Source organism: Erythrolamprus reginae, chromosome 2, assembly GCF_031021105.1.
Source record: "Erythrolamprus reginae isolate rEryReg1 chromosome 2, rEryReg1.hap1, whole genome shotgun sequence".
Taxonomy (NCBI): domain Eukaryota; kingdom Metazoa; phylum Chordata; class Lepidosauria; order Squamata; family Dipsadidae; genus Erythrolamprus; species Erythrolamprus reginae.
The window spans coordinates 286,347,015-286,371,421 of record NC_091951.1 but is presented as its reverse complement, the minus strand read 5'-3'; the positions used below and the strand labels follow the sequence as shown (position 1 = coordinate 286,371,421).

Here is a 24,407-nt window from a genome sequence, read left to right as displayed (position 1 = left end):
GCTGTGTATTTTCTTGTACCTGTGATTCTTGCCTTGTTTTGGATTCACACCATACCTTGACTTGGATCGTGCTTTGTGATCGCTGGACTTTTCTTACCTTGTGAACTCTCTTGTATTGTGGATTTAATTTTGCCTAGTGGGTTTATTTTGACGGAGAAACTTTCAAGTGCCTTGTGGACTCATTGGCCATTGCTCTGTGAACTGTTTGTGGACTTAATTAGGACAGTTCTTGGTTTTGATGAAGAGAGTTGCTGGGGAATATCAGTGTTGTTTGTTTATGTTTATGTTTATTTAGATTTGTATGCCGCCCCTCTCTGCAGACTCGGGGCGGCTCACCATTCCCGTCGCTACCGGTACGGGCCAGGAGTGCAGGGGTTCATGCACGCCTGGTGCAGGATTCCACTTCTGCGCATGCGCAGAAGCCAAATCATGTGCAAACAAGAGATTTCGGGGGGGGGGGGGTTGCTTCCGTGCATGTGTGGAAGCAAAAAGTCTCAAAAACAGGCCAAAATAAGGTTAAGTGGCAGCCACCCATCCACGTGTCTGCCCCGCTGCCTCGCTGCTCATGATGGCTCCACCATGAGCAGCCTTCCCGATCCACCACGCGACTCACGCGCAGGCCCGGTGCAGGATTCACGCACACACAAGAAAATTCTTGTTTTCATTGCTTCTGCGCATGTTATGCGCTCCATTTCCGTCACGGGAATGGCGTTCCCACCGTTCTGGCGCGTGGCCCATCTCTGGGGAATATTAATTAACCCACTAAACCACAGATGTGCATGCACATGCAGTATAGCACAGTTGTCAGCACTGGAGCTATGTCATGGATATATGCAGTTAGTGGGTTTATAGCTTTGCTAGGCCTCAGTTCAGTTTATATATTTTTGGACTATAATGGAATTCTTTGCTTTTATCTGGTCCACTTCCCAGAGTTTATTGGATTGCTGGAAGATCATATAAACTGGATAAATAAATAAACTGAAGTCCAGCATTTTTCTGGGCAGCAGGTCATAGAAAATTTTGGAGATGTCTGGTCCACAGTTTTACAAAGCATCTATATAGCTCAGTGTGTATAAGACTTAGGCCAAAGTGAAACATGAACAAGTGATTTCACTTGTAGTGAAATAAATAAGCACTTTGAACTTGTGAATACCATATTTTTGGGAGTATAAGACCCACCTCCCCCTCCCCAAAAGAGGGTAGAAATGTCGGTCTGTCTTATACACCAAATCCAGCTATTTTTGGCCGCCTGAAGCACCACCCCTTGTCCCATTTTTGAGAAAAATGGGCCTTTTTTTTGCAAAAATTGGGTGCACAGAGGGTTTGCAGAGCGCTCCTGAGGGCTGGGGGAAGGCCAAAACACTGCTGTTTTTACAAAAAAAGTCCCTTTTTTAAAAAAACTGGCATTTTTGCCTTCCCCCAGCCCCCAGGAGCACTCTGCAGGCTTCCCAAACCCCCTCTGTGTATTGTTTTGCAAAAATGGGTGAAAAATGGGTCCATTTTTTGAAAATAACAACAACAGGGTAAGCAGAGGGCTTGGAAGGCTTGCAGAGTATTTCTGGGGTCCAGGGAGGACAAAACCTTTTTTTCCATACTTACCTCTTTGAAATCTTGATGTGTCTTATATACTGGCGTCTTATATTATAGTCCGAAAAATAGGGTAGTTAATGTTCCTCACTGCTGTATTATAGACATTATTAGAAATGACACAATATCATTACGTACCTCGTCTTGCCCACGAGGGCACATAATTGTTAAACATTCCAAGTAGCGCAGAATCATCTCTCTGGCCACGAACAGAGAAAGAGGGCTATGACAAAAAGATTTTTTAAAAAATTTCAATCATTTGGGGTCAAAGAGAGAGCATTAAGAAGAAAATTACATGACAAACATTAAGCAAAAACAATTTGCAAGCAAAGATAAAGAAAGAGAGCAAATCTTACCTAAATTTTTGAAAAGTTATTTATTGCTTATATTTGGTAGTAAAATAATGCAAAAGCATAAAGATTTCTGCAAATATTTCAAATAATTTCCTAAAGAAGAATTAAATAACAGCTTTATATTTCAATTAGACAACTATAGATCCTATTTTGGAATCACGTGTCCACTAAAACTACTCAGTGTTTTTCTTCTAATATATTTTATATTTTAACTATTTTCATTTTATGGTTCATTTTATAAATGGTTCATTTTATAAACCATTCTTCAAAGTGTCTGGACTTTGAATAACATATTAAGCTTGCTTGGAACACTAGAAAATTGACAAATATAGATGTACACAGATAAACGTGTTGCAATAGATAGTTGTGGTGGCCATAAAATCCTTCCTTCCTTCCTTCCTCCCTTCCTCCCTCCCTCCCTCCCTCCCTCCCTCCCTCCCTCCCACATTTTTGCAGACTAATATCTATTTGAATCAAAACAATGTCTAAATAACACAGAGAATGAAATATACTAGTTGTAACTCTACATTACAGCAATAAAAGAATTTTGCTAATATATTTCATTGTTTTTATCACTTCATCTGTAAATTCAATTTTAACATGCTTCCAGTTAAATTGTAGAAGTTTCCCAAAACTGATATTCCAAGAAAGTGGAAGGTTTTGAGATAAATTTGATTTAAAAAGCCAAGCCACAAAGGTATTATATTGCCAGCAAAACAATTTAAGTATCTTTAAAGAGAGAGAGAGAGAGAGAACTAGCAACTTGATACGTTTGTTTATAAATAAAATGTATTACTTCATAAATATTTACAAAGTAGCATATACTTAGAGTTGCCTCTATGATGGCAGTTGGAATCCTGGATACTATTTGAGCATCACTTTTCAAGGAAAGAATAGAAGTCAGTTACAAATGTTTTTAACATAAAATCTGCTGCTACTAAATCACTTATAGTTTTATTTGTTGTATATGCCACAGAAAAGGAGAATAATTGTTACTGGTGCTGAACTTTTTAAAGGGAATTGGTAGTAATTAATAGATGCTTATGAATTTCACAGTACATACACTATGTAAGTACAGTAGTCCCTCACCTATCGCTGGTGTTACGTTCCAGACCTGGCCGCGATAGGTGAAATCCGCGATGGGGAATTTATCGACTGATAGTACTTATTTACCGTGTTTCCCCGATAGTAAGACACCCCCGATTTTAAGACATATGGGGGGTTTCAGGGGGGTCGGCAAATATAAGCCGTACCCCGAAAGTAAGACATATGTCTTACTTTCGGGGAAACACGGGGGTATTGCGGGGGGGGGGGGAGCCGTTCCCGGAGGGCTCTTCTTGCCCGGGGTTTTCTTACACGCCTTGCCCGCCGCCGCGCCCCGGCCTTTGCCCGGGGAGCCCCGCTCGCCGGCCGAGCCTTGCACGGGGCTGTGGCGTGGAGCGGCCAGCGAGCGGCAGCGGTCCATTTTCAGGCTGCCCAGGATCTCCGCCTCAGGGAGGTCTTCGGCATCGCTCAGCGAGCCCATGGACATGGCCTTGGGACAGCGGGGGCAGGGAAAGGGAGTCGTCCCGCCGCCCGGGGACCCCCGCTAAGCCTTCTGCGCCTGACTCGGCGAGGTGAGAGGGAAGAAGGAGAAGCGCAAGTGGATGCGGAGCGCCCGGGAGGAGAAGGAGGAGACGACTTCACCGAACTCCCCCCCCCTCCCTTCACTCCGAAAGCAGCTGCCGCGGCCTGTCCCTTTAACAGGTACTTCGACGCTGCCCGCCGTCGGGCCCTGTGCAAAGGCAGCCAGCTGAAGGAAAAAGGACTCGCCTCTCCTCAAGTTGAAGCCGGGTGGTGGGGCGCGGGGAGCGACGAAGAAAGAGAGGCAGTCGTCGAGGAAGAAGCGGTTAAAGTTCGTTAAGGGGCCTCGGAAGGAGGGGGAACGGGTAGAGCAAGCGAAAGGGTGAGACCGCAGTGGAAACCTGCGGGAGCGAGCGGGGCCGGGAAGGGGGGAAGGTGTCGGAGTTGTCCCCTCAGAAAGGCAGGAGGTGGGCGCACAGACCGATCTCCGCGGCTTGTTTTGTTAGCAACTGGAACTTAGAGGGATTCTGGGGTCTTACGAAAGCGGCGTCGGTTGCGCCCCCTTGCCCTGAAGCGAACTTTTTTCTTTGAAGCCTGGGTAGCCCAGTACGGCTCCATCTCTCCAGTTGTTCTTTCTATTCCCTCCCGCCGCCGCCTTTTGCTGGTCCATGCTTAGAAACGAGTTTACCTCACGAGTCTCGCTCGGTTGCCTTTCCCCATGGCCGTTAAATTTCTCATCCTCCCTCAGGCGCTAGACCCTATTTAGCGAGGCGAAGCAGGTGCGCGGGTGGGGAGGGGAGGGAGGAATATCGAGGGTAGTTGGTTCCAAAGGGCCAGGGCAGAACAGAGAAGGCCCTCTCCCGCTGGCCTGCCAACCTGCACTTGCTTAGTTGATGGGACTTGGATAAGGCCAACCCCGTGTGATCTGATTGGTCTCTGGGAGGTATGTGGCAGGATATGGTCCCGTAAGTAGTCTTTTGTGGGTACCATGCATGCTTCCCTCAAACATGAGTGGGATAGGAAGCACCTGGAAGAAAATAGTTGAAAATGTCTGAAGGTTTCATAGTCCTCCATAATAGAGAAGGTATTCCTTGAAATACCGAATTACCAGCTAAGATATCATTTTGTTTTATCCATTGTATCCAGTTTCATGCTGAAGGGCTTATCCATAAATTGAAAGTGACTAAATAACTTCTCATTTAAACTCATAATAAAACTGGATCTCTGGTACATAACTTAAAATTGCTGTAGAAAACTATGTGGCAGAGTAGAATCAGGAAAAATATATTGATCAAACAAATATAAAACAATGAGCTTTGATGATTTTTCTTAATATAGGGCTATAAAAGTTTACTATTCCATCAAAATTAAAATTGTGTTTGAATGTAATTAAAATTATAGAACATGTTGCTATTGCTGTAATTAACTTGGAATTAATATTTGAAATTTGTTTACTCATAATTTTAATATTGTTGCAGGCTTATTTATATATATATGTGAATGTGTGTGTGTGTGTATTATAAGGAAATATTACATTTTGGCCAGAAATGAGTATATTTTATTTATGTAAAATAGGCAAGCAGTACATACTTTCTTTTGCTTTTTAGTTTTTTGAAGAATGTTTAGAACTAAATAACATTAGGAGAAACTGATGGATAACTCTATGTCTCAGTGAATATGGAAAAAGTTACATTCTGTATACTGAAATAAAGTCTCTCTCTATAATATGCTAGTAGGATCCCTGTAGAAGTTGTGGTAACATTTGTTGGCAAAGATATGCAAAAACGGTAGAAATCCACAACAGGTCAATTTTTTTTAAACCGAACTATGTGACACGCTTGGGGTTTTTTTGTATATTATGTTTGGGAAGTGATTCTAAAGATAGCATTTGTTATTTCATGTTTACTAATGTATTTATACAACCCTTGCCCGGGACAATATAAGACATACCCCGAAAGTAAGACATAGTGGGGCTTTTGGGGATAAAAAGAAAGTAAGACACTGCCTTACTTTCGGGGAAACACGGTAAGTATTTATATTGTAATTGTTTGGTAAGTTTTCTTTGTTTTAAGTGTTTATAAACCCTTCCCACACAGTATTTATTTTAGATACAGTATTTAAATACAGTATTTACAATTTTAGATTTTTTTTTTTAAAAAAAACCTGCCGATCGAGTTCGGCGGGCTGTTTAAATCTGCCGATTGGCTTCCTCAGAAACCCGCGATGAAGTGAAGCCGCAGTAGGTGAAGCGCGGTATAGCGAGGGACTACTGTACCTATATCTGCTAGAACAGGAGTGTTTTGATCTGGCCCACAGGACAGGCCTAGAAACAGTGAAGGACCATACTGTTGTACCACTGTTAGTGAAAACAGAACTCAGGAGGGCCATGTATGGCTCTCCTGAGCTCCATATTTGGCTGGCACAGTGCTTGGGCCACCACAGGTACCCCCCGTCATGAGTGACATTGAGCTGGCCATGCGTCCTGACCATGACCTCACAGTCCCCCCCCCCATCTGCCTCTTGCAGCCCTTTGCCAGGAAAATGGAGCTGAGGAGGGCCATGCACGGCCTTCCTGAGTTCCATTTTCACTGGGACAGTGCTCGGGCCACCACACGTACCCCTGATATGAGTGGCATTGAGCTGGCTGTGCCCTTGTCCATAACCTCACAGCCCCCCCGAGGTCAAACACAACCCTGATGTGGCTCTCAATGAAATTGAATTTGACACCACTGTGCTAGAAAAATGTAAGAGCCCTACTTTGAATGAAACAGAGAAAACCCAGATAGTATAAGGTAAGATTACAAATCACTTAATGTTCCTGTCTTCTCTAAAGCACAATGTAATTCTTCAATGTTATTAATCAATTTAGTTCTGTCAGTTTCAACACTCTCAGTTCCCCAGGGCTGAAGACAGAACTAAATTGACTGATAACACTGGAGAATCACTATATGAAACTCATTCGTATGAAACTTTAACACAATTAAGGAGAGAGGCAAAACGGATTAACTTTTCTTTATTTAGTTGTGAAGAGGTGAGTATGACCCATGTGATGGGAAAAGAAACAAATGTTTGTAAATCTGCTTTGTAAACCAAGCCTCTCCTTTACCTGTAACATTTAGGTAAAATATCTAAAACTCATAATAGGCTGTGAATAAACACAATATTTATGTTTTTTTATACTCATCAACATAGTTAATATTCTAATAATTTTTTTTAAACCTTTTCTATTAGAAGAATTTCTGTAGCACAATGAGATCCATGAACTATTTTGTTTATTGTATATCATATAGGAATTTGCATTGGACTAGGAAGCTGGAAAGCCTTGTAAGAGATTACAAAATGGCAATCAAAACACTCAATAGCACCAGCAGACTTATTATATTTTGATAGATATGTAGCAGAAATTAGTGCAATGCTTTGAATTATGTAGGCAAGGGATTTATAAAGTCTAGGCTATGATCTCCTGGTGGAGGCACAAGTAGCTTTGAAGGAAGTTGCATTTCTCCTATTGAATCTGGAGGAGGTAATCTATCTGACTGCTAGCTTAGGCTTGAGAATTTATTCAATGACTTTTCCTGCAACCTGTTTCTACTCCTGATGGCCACCCAAGCAACCTAGACAAGATCAGAGTGCTCTTATCTAATCTCCTCTTTGTACTTTTCTTGGGCATCTCTAAGATGTTGAGATGGGAGTTGAATTGATCTATTAAGCCCTGCAGAGGTGGGTTTTCTCTTACCTTCCCTATCAGTTCAGAAGTGCGTCACAAGTTATAAAAATTGGAAGTTGGAAGTTATGTGATGCACGTGTCACATCTGGGTATTTATCTTCTGCGCATGCGCCAAGAGTTTGTTGCAAGTCACTTTCAAGCAGTGGCAACCAGGGAACCATTTTGGTGTGTGTGTGGCAAACTGACCATCACTACCAGTTCAGTGAATGGGGTCAAATTTCCACCACAGGCTCATCCAAACTGGTAGCAATCCACCACTGTCCTGCATTCACACTCATGCCAGTCAAGCTAAAATTACTTTTCAGAAGAGGACAATGCATTGCAACTTAGGCTGCTTGATGTTTCAGAAATTAGACCTGCTTGTAAAATACTTATTTTCTTTCTAACCAATATAATTATTATAAAACAAATCATTGCTGTATTTCAAAACAAATAAAATGCAGAGTACAAAATAGCCATGGGTTAATTATATAAATTAAGAAATGAAAGCTGAAGAAAGGTGCTAGATGCTCAGAGCTGATTAGCAACAAGAAGCAGAATAAACTACAAAAAGATTTGTAAGTCAGCAAAATGAATGAAAATTTTAAATATATGGTAGGTCTTAACAAAAGTGTGTTTAATTGCACCTTATGGCTTCCTGGCTTTGGGAAAGTGTATGATTTGATTCTGGTGATAAGTCCACCTGTTGACCAAGTCTAGAAACCATAAAGAATATCAAAAGAATGAATAAATGCATGAAGAAAATATTAAAAAAAATACATATCTATTTTTTCTGTCATTTAAAATAGATCTGTTCTAAGTATAGCATATTTTGTGATGTACATTATAATCAATGGTTTTTAAAGTTAAATGGATGTTTGCTCCCATCAAAACACTGGCTAAATTCAAACTTTAATTTATTTTAAGAGAGATCCACTAAAATCAATAGATCTTAAATTATTTATTTGTAGGTTTATTGATTACAATGGTCTGTTATAAGTAGAAACAATTCTGGATTTGATGACAATGGTTAGATTTTTACTTAGAACTTTTGGCTTTATAGTCAGCTTGCTCTGTTGCTAGTTTTAAAGATCATAACTGGGACATACAGCCTTATATATTTAGCAATAATTTGGGAGATATTAAGAAATTTTGTTGATTGCAAACTTCAATTTTTTATTTCTTTTCCCCAATGGCATAATTTGTTTTATGTATATTCAAATATTGGAAATTGAATTGAATTTATTCATAACATATACCATCCTCATGCAATCCATTAAGAAAAAGTTTGACCATTTTACTCTAATCAATACATTAATGGAAATGTACATATTAGCTTCTGTGAAACCAAAGTTTTTAGAGATTCTTCCTAGAGTAATTTATGATACATATTAATTCCCTTCCAGGTATAGTATTTGGGTAACTGCTTCACAAATCTACCACAAGTAGCCATCTATACACAAATTTAAGGCCTCGTTTGTTTAAATATGTTTACAGATAAGCATAATTGGTTGGTATCATGCTAAACCACAAAGCCCCAATTTATAAGGCACAATGATCAGATTTACCAACCGTCACATTATGGTTTATCCTAATGAATAGATTATGTTTAACATAAGAAGAGATAAGAGTATTTTAACTAGTCCAAACAAGTTTAAAACAACCACTTCCCACTTACATAGCTGCCCTGAATCCTGTGTGGATTGGGCGGCATATACCGTATTTTTCTGAGTATAAGACACACCGGAGTATAAGACGCACTTTAGTTTTGGGGGAGGAAAATAGGGAAAAGAATCTGCTTACAAGATATCCATCTGGCTAACATCCTTAGTCTAGTCATTTCAGCACATTATTTTATCCCCTGGTTAGAGCTTTTTAAAAAACCTTACTTGGAGAGAATAACAATGAAAGAGCTTGCAAGCCAGTAAGAACTGGGAACATTGTTAGAACCTGGTTAAGGCTGGAACGAAAAATTCTGAGCAAGTAGAGCAATAAAAAAAACTGCAAAGATTTAGGGCTTGGAAAACATTTTTCGCAGAGAATAAAAATGAAAGGCCTTGCAAGCCAGTAAGAACTGGGAACATTGTTAGCATCTGGTTTGAGCTGGAAAGAAACATTTGGAGCAAGCTGGAACAATGAAAAAAACCCTGCAAAGACTTAGGACTTGGAAAACATTCTTAGCAGAGAGTAACAATGAAAGATCTTGCAAGCCGGTAAGAGCTGGAAACATTCTTAGCACCTGGTTAGGGATGGAAAGAAACATTTGGAGCAAATAGAACAATAAAAATATCTACAAAGACATGGTTTGGAAAACATTTTGCACAAAGAGTAACCGTGAAAGAGCTTGGAACTGGGTAACAGCTGGGAACATCATTAGCACCTGATTAGAGCTGGAAAGAAACATTTAGAGCAAGTTAGAGCAATGGAAAAAACCCTGCAAAAACAGGGCTTGGAAAACATTCTTAGCAGAGAGAAACAATGAAGGAGCTTGCAAGTGGTAAGAGCTGGGAACATTGTTAGCACCTGGTTAGGGCTGGAAAAAAACTTACTTGGAGCAAGTTAGAGTAATGAAAAAAACTCTGCAAAGACTTAGAGCTTGGAAAACATTCTTCGCAGACAGTAACAATGAAAGAACCTGCAAGATAAGAGCTGGGAAAATCGTTAGCACTTAATTAGGGCTGGGGGAAAAAAGCTTCAAAAAAAATTCTACATTCAGAGTATAAGATGCACCTGAATTTACAGCCACTTTTAGGGAGGAAAAAGGTGTGTCTTATATTCCGAAAAATATGGTAAGTCAAATACATGCTTACTTTAGCATGAAGTGAATGGAAAGGATAAAATCCAGTCCTACAAACCAGGACAAGAATTTCCAATAAAGTTTAATGTTTGGGACCAAGAGCCTTACTGGACTGGGCTTATTATTTTCTTCTTTAAATATCTTACATGAATCTCTGTAAATTTGTCACATGGAGTATTTCTTTTAGTCCCCATTATTTTATTTCATATTCTGCATTTATACTTTCTGCTTCTAATGCATTCAAATCCTATATGCACTTCCTTACAGAGCAAACAAATATATCTAAAACTACTTATTTCATTAGTAACACATAAACCATAAAAAACACTTAAATATTGCCAGACTTTTTATTATTTAAAATATTACTGGTTTTCACCAGTATATTTTCTTACCGTGGAGTGGCGAGGTTTAGAAACTTTTGGGGGCAATGAATCTAAGGTAAAAAGATATATCAATTACTATAAAAATATCAGTTGTGACCAGGGATGGATTCCACTTACCTTCGCCATCAGTTCATATTGTTACGCTTGTGCACAGGGGTATGCCCCCTTATGCAATTCTGCTTCCACGCATGATCAGTAGCTATAATCAGCCCAAAACATAGCTGAGGAGCTGATCAGCTGTGCTTCGGGCAAAGGAATAAAGGTAAGTATAAACCTGGGGGCGGGCAGGGGGCGGGGGCTTTTTCAAGCAGCAGCACAGGAAAAAACTTCCACACAGTAAAATATTCAGAAAAAAAATCCCCACAAATCGATAATGTGATTACGGACCAGTACTGACCAAGCTGGATCCATGACACCATTGTGACATCACTAGTGGGTTGCTACCAGTTCGGGCAATCTGGGATGAAGTGGGAGGATCCCACCCCTGGTTATGACTTATTATTAAGATCAGCTTCAAGGAATAAAGACAAACTTTATCGCCATACAAAGACAAATTCAGTTTCATTTAAAAAAATGAAAGTAAACAAAATGAGCACATGTGAATTGACCCTGGAATAGATTTATCTGGAATAGTAAAGTTTATGTATAAACTTCTGTCTGCTGCTCAAGAGGATCTTATACAATAGAACAATTTACTACAGGCTTTTTCAACAGGCTAAAAAGTAGAAGTGCATCATTACTAGTTCATCATCAGCAAAAGGGCAAATTGACATTGAAACTCTAGAGAAAGTGCAGAAGAGAGCAACCAGGATGATAAGGGGACTGGAAACTAAAGCATACAAAGAGCGGTTGCAGGAACTGGGCATGGCCAGTCTAGCGAAGAGAAGGACCAGGAGAGACATGATAGCAGTGTTCCAATACTTGAGGGGCTGCCACAGAGAGGACGGGGCCAGGCTGTTTTCCAAAGAACCAGAAGGCTAGACAAGGAATAATGCATGGAAACTGACCAAAGAGAAATTCAATCTGGAAATAAGGAGGAACTTTCTGATGGTGAGAACCATCAACCAGTAGAACAGCTTGTGAGAGCTCCAACACTTGAGACTTTCAAAGGGAGACTGGATTGCCATATGTCTGAAATGATGTAGGGAGTCCTGCTTCAGTGGGGAATTGGACTAGATGACCTACAACTTCCAACTCTTAATAGTAAATAAATACATAAATAAAATAAATAAATTGGGAGCAAAATGTACTGTAACTCTCCCTAAAATTGGCCCCAGGTGGATAAACTAACTATAACTTATTATAAATCAAGGAAAATGTAGTTTTGTATAATAGTGAAGCTTTGATTTACCAGCACTCACATTGGAAGTTTGGTTTTAGTGACATGGATCTACAATCTGAAATCAGCCAAGTTATCTAGAGGTATTTGCATATTCCTTGTTTACAAGAATATGACGTTCGGAATGGATCACATATCGGTATATAAATGCCCCTCCTTCCTCACACATCCTTACACCATATATTACCACTCCAAACTGAGAAAAAATTATGTTTCTCTAATTGATGCAATAGATCAGGGTGTCACACTCAAGGCCCACAGGCTGGATCCAGCCTTCAATGTGATTAGATCCAACTCCCAGAAACTGTAAGGGTACTACAGTTTTTAATCAGGTATTATACTAACCAGTTGAAATGTTTAGGCCTGCTAGATTTTAATTTACAAAAGTAGATGCAATACACTGTTGTGGTAAAGAACAATGGGATTTGAATTGTATGTATTGTAATTTTATACAGTATTACACATAAAATACCGCAATAGACCTTGTAACAGAAATAAAACTTACTACAATATATATTCTGATCTATGGAACACCTTCATGCCAAACTCTATTCCCTACCATTTTAAAGGTACTTAAACTGGAGGATATCAATGGATTTCCTGGAGGATATCAATGGATTTCCCTACCATTTTAAAGGTACTTAAACTGGAGGATATCAATCAAAGGTGATGAAGTACCCTGATATCACTAGGGTACAGCGAGGGTGGCATAGGAGACATTGCTCAGAGGCCCCAAACCCTTTATTGGCACACCACACATGTTAAATCACTGGCACCCAACACCTGATGGGCATCCTCTCCCATAAGCCTCTATCCTCTTGATCCCTGGGCCCCCAAAGCACACCACATTCCAAGGCTTTGTGGGAAAGGTCTGGAAGTCAATGGAGGGATGCTTTGGGTCTTGCCCCCAAAAGACAGACCCACAAGAAAGCCCCAAAGGATTTAACCAGCATTGCCTGAGAAATCTGGATGGATATTTGGCTTCTTGGATGTTGGAGAGTTGTTGGGAAAAGATGGAGACCATAGTTCTTTGTTTCCTATTTGTAAAAGCTGAATTGTGTTTCGGTTTTTCCCTCCATACAATCAGAGACACTGAAACGCAGAAACTGATCAGAAGTGGATATAGCTTAACTAGGGAGGTTGAGCAGCTCTTGTGGCTGCTAGACCAGCTTCCAAGTGATGGTGAATCACTGGTTTTTTCTTCCTTCCACAATTCACTAGGTTCATCTCTGAAATGATTTCCCAATTCTACCTACAAGCTGCTCGAAGGCTGTGCCTGTTTGGAAATACATACCTGTGTGAGCTACTTTTCTCCTTGATGAAAAAGTGCTCACAAAAAGGCTCTCACTGATGCACATTTTCACTGTATCCTGAGAATTTCCACAGTCCAGAACCTAACTCCAAACATGGATGAACTTGTCACCAATACATGATGCCAAGCATCCGGCTCAGGTAAGAGAGAAAGAGAACTAAAAAGCTTATGTTTTTCTTTGTTTTAAATTTGTTTTTGCAGATTTATTTGAAATATTTGCTCATATTTGAAATGTTAATCTTGTTTGTGCCATGTTAATACACTCATGAATTAATATGATATAATAGTCTTACATGCAACTGACTCTTCAAGGGCAACCATAATGCTGATGCAGTGAAATTTTGCAGGAAGCAGTTTCCTCCGAGTCCAAGATTGACGAGTCTGGCAATGGCTGGAGCAGCTCTGGGGGGCTCCTGTTGCCATCTTGGCCTGCCGGCATCATACATATGACGTGACATAGGCTTGGACGTCATGTCATAATCGGGGCCACCAGAAGGTATGGGAAACCAGGTTCAAGGTCTTGAAGAAACCAAAGTGTCCCACTGAAGGATTATCATGGCACTGCAAGAGGCTAAGTCCCTGGAGTGGCCCCACTGGCACATATAGCATCTTGGTACCACAAGAGTTCCTCAGTGAATGTCCACAGAAAGACTGGCCCCACGTCTTTCTTCTGTTACTCCACTCAAGTGTTGTGCTGCTGCATTTCCCATATCTGAGCCTGTAAGTCTACTGGGTCCTGAACCGCAGAGAAAAACTCTATACTATCTGGTACGGGAGTTGGTCTTCGGTGCAGGAGTACTCCGGTTTCTGTGAGAGCGTGTACACCCTTTGGTTGTGACCACTTGGAATGTAAGTGATGTGGAAATTGAACCTGGCAAAGAAGAGGGACCATCGAATCTGGTGTTGGTTCAATTTCTGGGCAGTCTGCAGGAAGTTCAGGTTTTTGTGGCCCGTTCGTCAATTTGATATCGGGCACCCTCCAGGCCTCAAATGCCATGTTAATGGCCAATAACTCCTTCTATAGATGGCGTAGTTGTGCTCAGAAGAGGTCATTGAACATTCTTCACTTGCCGAGGAGGTTGCCAACTGCACAAAGACTCAACCTTGCTCAGCTGCATTGCAATACCCTCAGGAGAGATGCGATGTCCCAGGAACCCAATGGTGGACTGAAAAAACTGGCATTTCTCCTGTTTTGCATATAAACAGTTCTCCCAGATATATTGCAGGACAAGGTGTAGTGCTGCTGATAGCTCTCCTGGAGGAAGAGTAGATCAAAATGCCATCCAGGTAAATTATGACAAACTGGTCTAAGAGGTCTCAGAAGATGTCCTTCATAAAATGTTGGAAGATGGCGGGGGGCTTGGTCAGCCCAAACAGCATCATGGTATACTTCAAAGAACTGTGTGTGGTACCCAACAGTCTTCCATTCATCCCCGGGCCAGATCTGAAATAAGTTATAAGCTCCACGCAGGTCCAATTGGTGAAGATTGTAGCCTCTCGGAGCTGTTCCAACAGTTCGGGAATAAGGGAAAGAGGATACCAATTGTGCACCATGATGGCATTTCATTTGTAGTAGTTGCAACAAAGCCTCAAATTTCCTTTCTTCTTCTTTACGAACAACACCAGGGCAGACACTGGTGATGACAAGGGCCGGATAAAACCCCAAGCCAGATTTTTGTCCAGGAAATCATGTAACATAGTCAACTCAGAGTCTGACATCGAATACAAACTACCCATGGAGAGTGACGCATCCAGAAACAAATCAGTGGGACAGTTGTATGGCCAGTGTGGGGACAAGTGGTCTGCCTCTTGCTCGCTGAAGACATCTGCGAAGTCCACTAGGTCAAAAGCCAAGGACACCCTGGGTGGACTCAGCAACTGGCCTGCACACACTTGGCAAGTGTGGTCCACGCATTGCAAGCTCAGGAAAATAGTGAGGTTCTGGGACCAGTAGATTTGCACACTGGGCATCCACAGCCAAGCCAAGCCCAAGACCATGGGAAATGCAGGCCAGAGGTAATATAAAACTGGATGGCTTTCTCATGAAAGCCAATGGCCAGGCGAAAGGATTGCATGGTGGTCAATAGGCCCAGACAGAAGCATCCGGCCATCAATGATCTCAACAAGGAGAGTGGGATCCACCGGACAGTGAGAGATTGCATATTTGGCTGCAAACATCACATCTATAAAGTGACATAGGGAAATCCCACTCCCTGTGATATCTGGGATTTAGGAGAAGAATGACTTCTTTAGCATGCTGTGCGCATGCACACACACGCACACACACACCATTCCAAGCTTGGACACAGCCCTGATGCAGCCCTCAATGAAATCCTGCAATAGTTTGACACCCCAACAGTAAATACATTTTTAAAAAAGAAATTGTATTTCAGAAAAATTAAGTTAATTATGCCAATAATGACACTGTTAAGAGTACTTTTAATTTCATTACTAGGAATTCTTTTCATCTTCTTGACACAATCAGATGTTAGTAATTCACACAATGCATGGGTTTGATTTCCATATTTTAAAAATATAAGCCACTTACTATTTCTTAATTGAAAATCTGGATCTTTAACTGGCTCTGTGATTATTCTTAGAAGTCCATCTGCTTTGTAGGAATAATGTTCCACTAGCTGTCATTTGGATAAAATAAAATACAAGTAGCAGTAATTAACAAAAACAAATGCATGTACAAGCTATTGGTTCCAGCCCAAAACTAACATTTTGGATTATAATTTCTACTTAATATTGCACATAAATACAGTGGTCCCCCGATTATCGCGAGGGTTCCGTTCCAGGACCCCTCGCGATGATCGGTTTTTCGCGAAGTAGCGGTGCGGAAGTAAAAACACCATCTGCGCATGCGCAGCTGGTGTTTTTACTTCCGCCGCAGCAGCGAGGAGCCGAAGATTGGGGTTTCCCCGCCGCCCACGCAAACTCCTCGCTGCTGCCGCGCCCGCCGCGTGTCCGCCCGCCGCTTGTCCGCCGCCTGCCCGTGCGCCCGCCCTTCGCCCACCCACGCCGTTCGCTTGCGCCGCTTCCCAGCTGAGTCCTGAAGCGAACTTCCGCGTTTGGCTTCAGGACTCAGCTGGGAAGCGGCGCTGGGGTTTCCCCGCCGCCCACGCAAACTCCTCGCTGATGCCCGCCGCTCGCCCTCCCGCCAGCAAGAGGGGGAAGACCCAGGGAAGCCGCCCAGCAGCTGATCTGCCCGGTGCCATCTACGCATGCGTGGCCATAGAAAAAAGGGTGCGCATGCGCAGATGGTGTTTTTACTTCCGGGTTGAAAAATCGCGATATAGCGTTTCGCAATGATCGAGATCGCGAAACTCGGGGGACCACTGTATAAGGTTTCAGTCAACAAGCTGGACTAGAAATAATTTGGCAATTTCATAAGAAGTTGAGAACTTCTGAGATAATTATTTTTATTAAAATTTTAAAAACTATGATGAAAAAAAATTACAGCATTTCAAGTACAAGGAAACCCCACCTCCAGGCTCCGGACTTCCGTTGCCAGCTGAAGCACCCATTCCTGTGCTGCTGGGATTTCCCTGAGACTCCCCTCGCTGGGATTCAAAGCAGCACCAGCAAAAATGAAGGGAATCCCAGCGAGTCAAATTAACAGTTCATCCCACTTCTAAAATTATTCCTAAAAATCCACTACAACTTATGGTGTTGCAAAACTGATTAACAGTCCATCGTGATGTCAGAATATAAATCCTCACTTTTCAAACATTTCCTGAAATTGGGCACATAGTTACATAGTTTGTGTTGTGATGTCACAATGCGCAATTTATTTATTTTAACAACTTTACCTCTTCTTTTCCATCAACAAGAAATATGTGTAAAGTTTTAGTATACAAACTAAAAGGAACTCACTCTATAACAGGGGTATCAAACTCAAGGCCTGCAGGCTGGCCCATGGTACTTAGAACTGGCCTGTGGGGCTGGCCTAGAAACAGCAAAAGACTAGTCCACAGTGCCTCTGCCAATGAAAACGGAGCTCCATTTTTGCTGGCAGAGGGCTACAGGAGGCTGTCATGGCCAAAAATGGGGCATGGCAGCACACATTGCCCCGGGCTCTGTTTTCACTGGCAGAGGCCTATCAAAACAAACTAAAAACATGACAAAAAGATAAGTGCAGGGGTGGGCTACTCCCCAGATAGGGGGGAATGCAGTGGGGTAGCGAAAATGGAGCTCCATCCCAGAGTACCCAATTTGCATTGAAAGATGTTGAAAGAAAATGCAGTACGTCCTGCATAAGCAACGCCCACAGTGTGGTAGTAAAAATTTTGGTAGCCCTTCACTGGAGAAATGTTTCCCCCTTTGCATCTGAGCATGCAAGAAGAGACATGAAAGGAGAAAGGGAAATAGGAAAGAAAAAGATGAGAAGATGGGAAGAGAACAAGGAAGGAAAAATAAGAAAATAGTGGAAGAAAGGAGAATGTAGAGGGAAAGAAAAAGAAGGGAAGGAAGGAAGGTAGGAAGGAAGGAAGATTATGATGAGTGTAAGCTAGGGTCTCAGGGAACTCCTGCCTTAGCACTTGGCTACTACAGGTGCCCTGACATGAGTGACTTTGAGCTGGGCCCACCTAGCATGGCCACGCCCATCCAGTTATCCCTAAACCCTGACCTCTAAGGTCAAACACAACCCTGATGCAGCCCTCAATGAAATTGAGTTTGACACCCCTGCTCTACAGTGTTATATAGGTAGATTGAGATAGGGGTGTACATCTCAAGGAATGTGAATCTGGGTGAAGTTCAATCAACAATTAAAATAATGTCACAATCATTAAAACATTTTAAAATAAATGAAAGCAAGAATTATTATCTTTCAAATATATTTATCAGTATTCAACTAGGGATGACAATTTAAATATGTTTGTTTTGTTTTTTCCTTCTATGCATGTTTTTGTGTGTAGTCTTGTCTAATGTTTCAAATATTTTTTTTCAAACAAAGGTGTTTTTTTTTAACTGTGATTGTTTCAATCCTTTCCAAGATTACAATTTCCCAAGGTATTCTCTCTTTTGAGATGTTTTATAACTGAAATCCACTCAAGATAGAGCAAATATTTGAAATATTCTGAAATGGAATCCTAGATTTCATTTTCAATAGCTATTTTCATTTACAGTACTTAGGTATAAATGAAGCTCTAAATAGATCTAAATATAATCGATACATTATAGATCTAAATATCTATAGATCTATTATGTACAGATAGATCTATTATTGCAAATATCTTTCTGAATCTGCTCTGTCACAAAACTTGCTGGGTTATCCTAATTGGATAGATTAATTTAATCAATATTAAACATGGAATATTTTGTACACACAACCAAACACAACATACATACACAAAGCTTCAATAAATCTAACTATGAAAATAATTATAGAAACCAGCATAGAGGTTAAATAGTTAAGTAAATACCATTCAACAAACCTGACATAAAGTATCAAATTTCTTTCCAGCTGGTATTGAAAGCTTTCCTTTCTTGTCTTTATCAATTCGATAATGTGCTACCTTGCCTTCATTGAGTAAACAAAGAGCATAGGATCCACTGTTATCTCTTTCTCTAATCCTAAAAAGTAAAATAACAACAACAATAATGTAAATTGTAGTCCATATAAAGAAAAGGGCTGCAAAAATCTATTTATTTATTTGTTTGTTTGTTTGTTTGCTTGTTTGTTTGATTGATTGATTGATTTCTATGCCACCCTTCTCGAAGTGACTTATTTTAAAAGGAAAAGGAGAAAAAAGAAACAGAAACTGCAAATTACACATAAAAGTTTGCAGAATAATGTTAAGATAAACTTAAAATGAAAGCAGAACTTATTCTGCTGAAAGAAACATTTCAAATGTTATCCTTATATAGCAATTTATGATTAAATCAAAACAATTATAAAGATAGTTTCATGACATTTTAATACTTTAGCAGTTTCAATACTGTTATGTTTAATTATTATTAAAAATAATTTTAAAATGATTTTTAAAGATTTATCTTCTGAAAATAAACCACCTTCGTTTAAATAATATTTATTTTAAGAGAATCCGAATCTCAGATATGGCAGCAAGCTATCAACCGAATTAAATATGACTTATAAAATATCCTGGCAGCAAATATAAATATAAAGACAGTTCAATCTCTTTTGTATGTTTATGTAAAATTTAGCAATACCTAACAGGAAAATAACTGGTAGCAAACATAAATTAGTATTTATAATTTGGTTCATTCTGCTGTTGATCATTCGCCACAAAAATTAACCACCAGATATGGTAAAACATTCCAACTTTTCCATTTTTTTCTGAATATATATGCCTATTTAAGAAATTACCCTGGGCTAATATAAAATATATCATTTTTTCTTAGTGTATTATAAGTAAATTATACAGTAAATTTGATGTTTGTCTTCCATGAGTAGATTGTATTGCTTATTTGTAGACAGTGAAATCATGAAAAGTTTTATTTTGGAGATATGGTGAGAAATAGGAAAAAAACAAATGATTTTTTTTAAGGCAATCTCTCCCATGTCTGATCTGTTCCTTCTTCCACCTCTTGCAGGACAGAGAGATTGGGATAAAAGGGATTACAAGAGAGTAAGTGGCACACAGTAGGGAATAGATATGTCAAGAAGAATATGTACAATATCCCTAAGAAAAGATATTGATATTTACAAGGTGTCTTATCCTGACTGTAACACCATGGTATTTTATAGCAATCTACTCTACCTGAATGACATCAGATAAGTAGGACTATTGTACAAATTGCTTTCATTTTTACTTATCCTCCTTCTCCAAATTATGTTCCGAGAAGGTTATATTTTTAAAAGTTGTAAAATAAGGAAAAATGAAGGCTAGTTAAAAAACAACAACCCTGTACTGATTTATACTCATTCTGTGATCACAATCTGTAAAAAAATATAACAGATGCAATCTTAATACATTATTTCCAAGCTTCCATAAATGATTAGTATATTCCAGTTCCTGATTTACAATCATACTGTGTATTTTTTGATTGACCTATAAATAGTTTAGTTCTAATAAAACAGACAGGAAATACAGTACACGTAGATCAGAAGATTTTTATCTGCAAATTGCAGCATTTTTTTTTGTATTTACAGAATTTAGACTTTCACACAATCTAGTTCTGGTTTTCATGGCTAAAAAAGAGTTTTATAATAAATCACATATTATGCAGCTTATCTGATTTATTATATTGGTCTGTTACTTATTTAGTAAATTATTACAGCTCTATTATTAAAATCGCAGTAGATCTAGTTGCCTATTTCTTGGGGCTACTGCAATCTGCTTTCGAAATGTGTAGATGAAACCTATGAACTGTAACTTTTCACTTGATTATCCTCAACAAGTAAGATTTGCTTCAGGGTTATTAGGTAATTTATTTTTTCTTCTTTCAAGACAGAGTACTGGCAATAATTGATAAGGGAGATCGTGCTGTAGCATTTTGGGTCAAGATTGCTTTCTTTTCCTGAAAACTGCTCAATTTCTGTTTCCGTCAACCTGGATAGATTCTATGTGCGTGGCAGGGGTAGGTTTCTGACTTACCTTGCTGCTGGTTCGCTTCCTCCCACACTGCATAGACACATGCACATGTGCAGTGCTGACATGTGCACATGCACAGCAGAAGCAAAAAACAAGATGGCGGTGCCCAAGGGTGGGCAGCAGGCAGGACAGGGTGGAACGCAATTCCACTGGCGGAAACGATGATACATGTGCAGCTCCAGCTAACTGGGGGCTGCCACTTCCTGGATTACTGGTCTTGGCTTGGCTCTCCTTTTCCCCCCTACTGCTGCTGCTGCATCTGCGTTCCTTGCTTTTTTCCTCTTTCCTCCTTCCTGGCCTCAGACAAGCTTCCCTCTCTGCTGCCTGGCTCCCCTCCAGCTTCACGTGGCCACCTCACGCCTGAGGTGCAAGCAGAAGGCGTGGGTGGAAGTGGCGCCGGCAGCACTTATGCTTCTGGCAGCACCCGTTCACCTAGCTACTCAGCCAGAGGTGGGGGGCGACCCAGGAAGGAGAGCGCAGGAAATGCAAAGCAAATTGTCACCCCAACGAGCGACACTGGTAAGGCTGTAAATCGAGGACTTAGCAGTTCACTTGAACGATGATCGCTCCAGCCACTCCCACCTGATCACATGGCCGGCAAGCCACTCCTACCCAGTCACATATCCATTAAGCCACACCCACAAAATAAGCCACACCCACAGTGTGGCAGTAAAAATGTTGGCAGCCCATTACTTATGGTGCCTATAGCGCCACCGAAAGAGCTGGTTTGGGGGTATGGCCAGTGCAATAGCTGTCATTTCAGCAAGTAGGGGAAAATTCTTGCTACTGGTTCTATAGAACTGATCCAAACTGGCATGAACCCACCTCTGGTCTCTGGGCTTCAAGATTTTTCAGCAATAGTCAGGCTAGCTATAGAATTCTAGGCACAGAAGGACCTTTCTTAGGCCAAACTTAGAATAACTTTGTAAACAGCACAGCAATGCTTTTAGATCTGAATTCAAAATATGAAATACTAATCTAAAAATAATACTGCAAAATGAAAGATGATTAAGGAACAATACCTACTTTGAAAAATGGTATAAACATGGTCAGAAAGCATAGAAAACTAACTATAGTTTTAGAGAAAAGAATATGGGAGTATCTGTCAAATTCAATTATCTTTCAATATAAAATGAGCGACAGAGGGAGAAATGGTATTAGTATTGTTGTTAGAGTTTTGATAGTTTCCTCCATTGAGCAGAATGAAGAATGCATCATTTTCATGCAAAAATTAAGCCAGGCTATAGTCTAAAACTTTACCCTTAGACCAGCGTTTCCCAACCGGTGTGCCGCGGCGAGAGGCGGCGGAGGAGAGTGGACGGATCGGGCGGGCAATGGGGCAGGGCAGAGAAGCCAGGGGTGCGTTTGGCCGGAGGCACCGTGGGGAGGCAGGGGCAGCCGCGGCTCCCTTTACTCCTACTGCCGCACCACCCTGCCCCTGCTCCACACGGTGCCTCCGGCCAAACGCGCCCCTGGCTTCTCCGTCCTGCCCCATTGCCCGCCTGATCCGCCCACTCTTCTCCGCCACCGCCTCCTGCCTTGGGGCGAGGAATCCGAGAGTCCGGGACTGTGTGGCTTTGCGCCATGAAGAGAAAACGGCCGACTTTTCCCTGCTGCCGTTTTCTCTTCATGGCGCAAAGCCACACAGTCCCGGACTCCCGGATTCCTCGCCCCAAGGCAGGAGGCAGTGGCGGAGAAGAGTGGGCGGATCGGGCGGGCAATGGGGCAGGACGGAAAAGCCAGGGGCGCGTTTGGCCGGAGGCACCGTGGGGAGGCAGGGGCAGCCGCGGCTCCCTTTACTCCTACTGCCGCACCACCCTGCCCCTGTTCCCCACGGTGCCTCCGGCCAAACGCGCCCCTGGCTTCTCCGTCCTGCCCCATTGCCCGCCCGATCCGCCCACTCTTCTCCGCCACCGCCTCCTGCCTTGGGGCGAGGAATCCGAGAGTCCGGGACTGTGTGGCTTTGCGCCATGAAGAGAAAACGGCCGACTTTTCCCTGCTGCCGTTTTCTCTTCATGGCGCAAAGCCACACAGTCCCGGACTCCCGGATCGCTCGTTTCTCCGGTCAGCAAAGCCATCTGCCCAGGAAAGCGCCACGCTGGCCGGAGAAGTGAGCAATCCAGGAGTCCGGGACTGTGTGGCTTTCGGCCGGGCTAACGGGAGGCAGCGCGAGGCCGGGCGCTGGGGACGTCTAGGAGGGCGAGGAGGCTGATGGCTGCTGCGCACTCCACTCTCTCTCCGGCTCTCTCTCGCTCTTTCTTTTTCTCTCTGTTGCTGGCGTGGTGAACGAGAGAGAAAGAGAGAGAGAGAAAAAGGAGGGGAGAGAGAATGAGAGAAAGAAAGCAAGAGAAAGAGAGGGAAAGAAAGCAAGAGAGAGAGAGAAAGAAAGGGGGAAAGGAGGGAGAGGGAAAGACATAGAGGGAGGGAAGGAGGGAGAGAGAAAGAGAGCAAAAAAGAGAGGAAGAAAGAAAGAAAGATGGAGAGAAAGAAGGGAAGGAAGGGAGAGAAAGAGGGAGGGAGAAATAGAGTGAAATGGAGGAAGAGATATTTTTTTTGTCCAAACTTTTCTTTAGCCCCCCCGCCCCCCCCCTCAGTGTTCCCCAGAATTTTGAAAACATGAATAATGTGCCGCGGCTCAAAAAAGGTTGGGAAACACTGCCTTAGACTATCCACTGTTGACCTCTCCCGATTCCTAAGAGATCAGTAAGGGGCGTGCATAAGTGCACCAAAGTGTATTCCTTCCCCTGTCCTACTGTTTCTCTTTTATTAGTATCATGCATATAAATATTAAAAATCTTGTTATACCACCAACACGTACCTGAAAAAACAAATAAATAAATAAATTTCAGGATCAATTTTTTTAAAACCATTCCTCTGGATGCACAAAAGGAGTATGAAGGCAACATAGTTCACTAGTTGTTCATCCAGGTCCTGACATTCAATGACCAAATGAACTATGAACCAACTGAAATATGGACCTTCTATTTAACTACAAAGATGATAACAACCAACATTAATTTTTCCATTTTATTTTTAGAGATGGAGATAGTGTATGAAAAAGCTTTTTCAGCTCCACAATTGGTGGACATGACATTCTTTATACTGTAAAGAACTTGATCATGCCACTGTAAAGAAATCACAGATGCTGTTATTAAGTAAATGGAACTGTAATGACTGATATTAAAAAGAAATGTTGGAATGGTTAAACACATTGCTTTTATTATTTTTCTTACTTGTCTTCTGTTTTTTTTTTAGTATTAAGTCATAGAGCCTATAGGAAAAAATGTATACTTACAAAAATTTCCCATTGATCTTTGTACCCAGAAGAAGGCGTTGCTCTGAATCCTCCCGAGATATCATCCCATGGAACCAGGGCATTTTCAAGTGTGCAGTTGTAGCAATTAGTTTCTCCAGTTGCGGTTTCTGACTAATAATTGCTTGTTCAAGGGCATGTCCCTGTATAATTGACAGGAGGGCAAAGAATATAAGAATATAGTTAATTATGGAAGTTGATATATGAATGGCTTTGACAATAACCAGAACAGTTTACTAAAATGTCAAAGCATATACCAGCAGTGGGTTGCTCCGGGTTCAGGCCAGTTCTTAGACTGGTCCACCTACTTGCTTGGGATGCTCTTGTGCATACGCAGAAGTGTTGCGCATGCAAGCGCGCACGTGAGCTGATAGCAAAATAATTTACAACCAATCATAATTTATAAACATGCAGAGTGTAGCACTTTTACCTTTTAGAGATCATCCAAAAGTCTGGATTGCCCCGAGAGAAATTTACCCTACTAATCCTTTT

General features: G+C 41.4%; 1 protein-coding gene across 5 annotated transcripts in view; it reads right to left on the bottom strand.

Moving 5' to 3' along the window:
- SYK (spleen associated tyrosine kinase) overlaps positions 1–24,407 on the bottom strand; it is a 52,286-nt gene that overhangs the window by 13,822 nt on the left and 14,057 nt on the right. For 2 of the 5 annotated variants that reach the window (XM_070742822.1, XM_070742823.1), the window contains exons 3-8: positions 23,898–24,058; positions 18,482–18,620; positions 15,589–15,676; positions 10,399–10,439; positions 7,857–7,925; positions 1,726–1,810 (exon numbers count right to left, since the gene is read on the bottom strand). In XM_070742822.1, coding sequence (XP_070598923.1) covers positions 1,726–1,810; positions 7,857–7,925; positions 10,399–10,439; positions 15,589–15,676; positions 18,482–18,620; positions 23,898–24,058 — 583 coding nt within the window. The remainder of the gene's footprint in view (positions 1–1,725; positions 1,811–7,856; positions 7,926–10,398; positions 10,440–15,588; positions 15,677–18,481; positions 18,621–23,897; positions 24,059–24,407) is intronic. The other 3 variants (XM_070742825.1, XM_070742826.1, XM_070742824.1) reach the window with 2 other exon arrangements.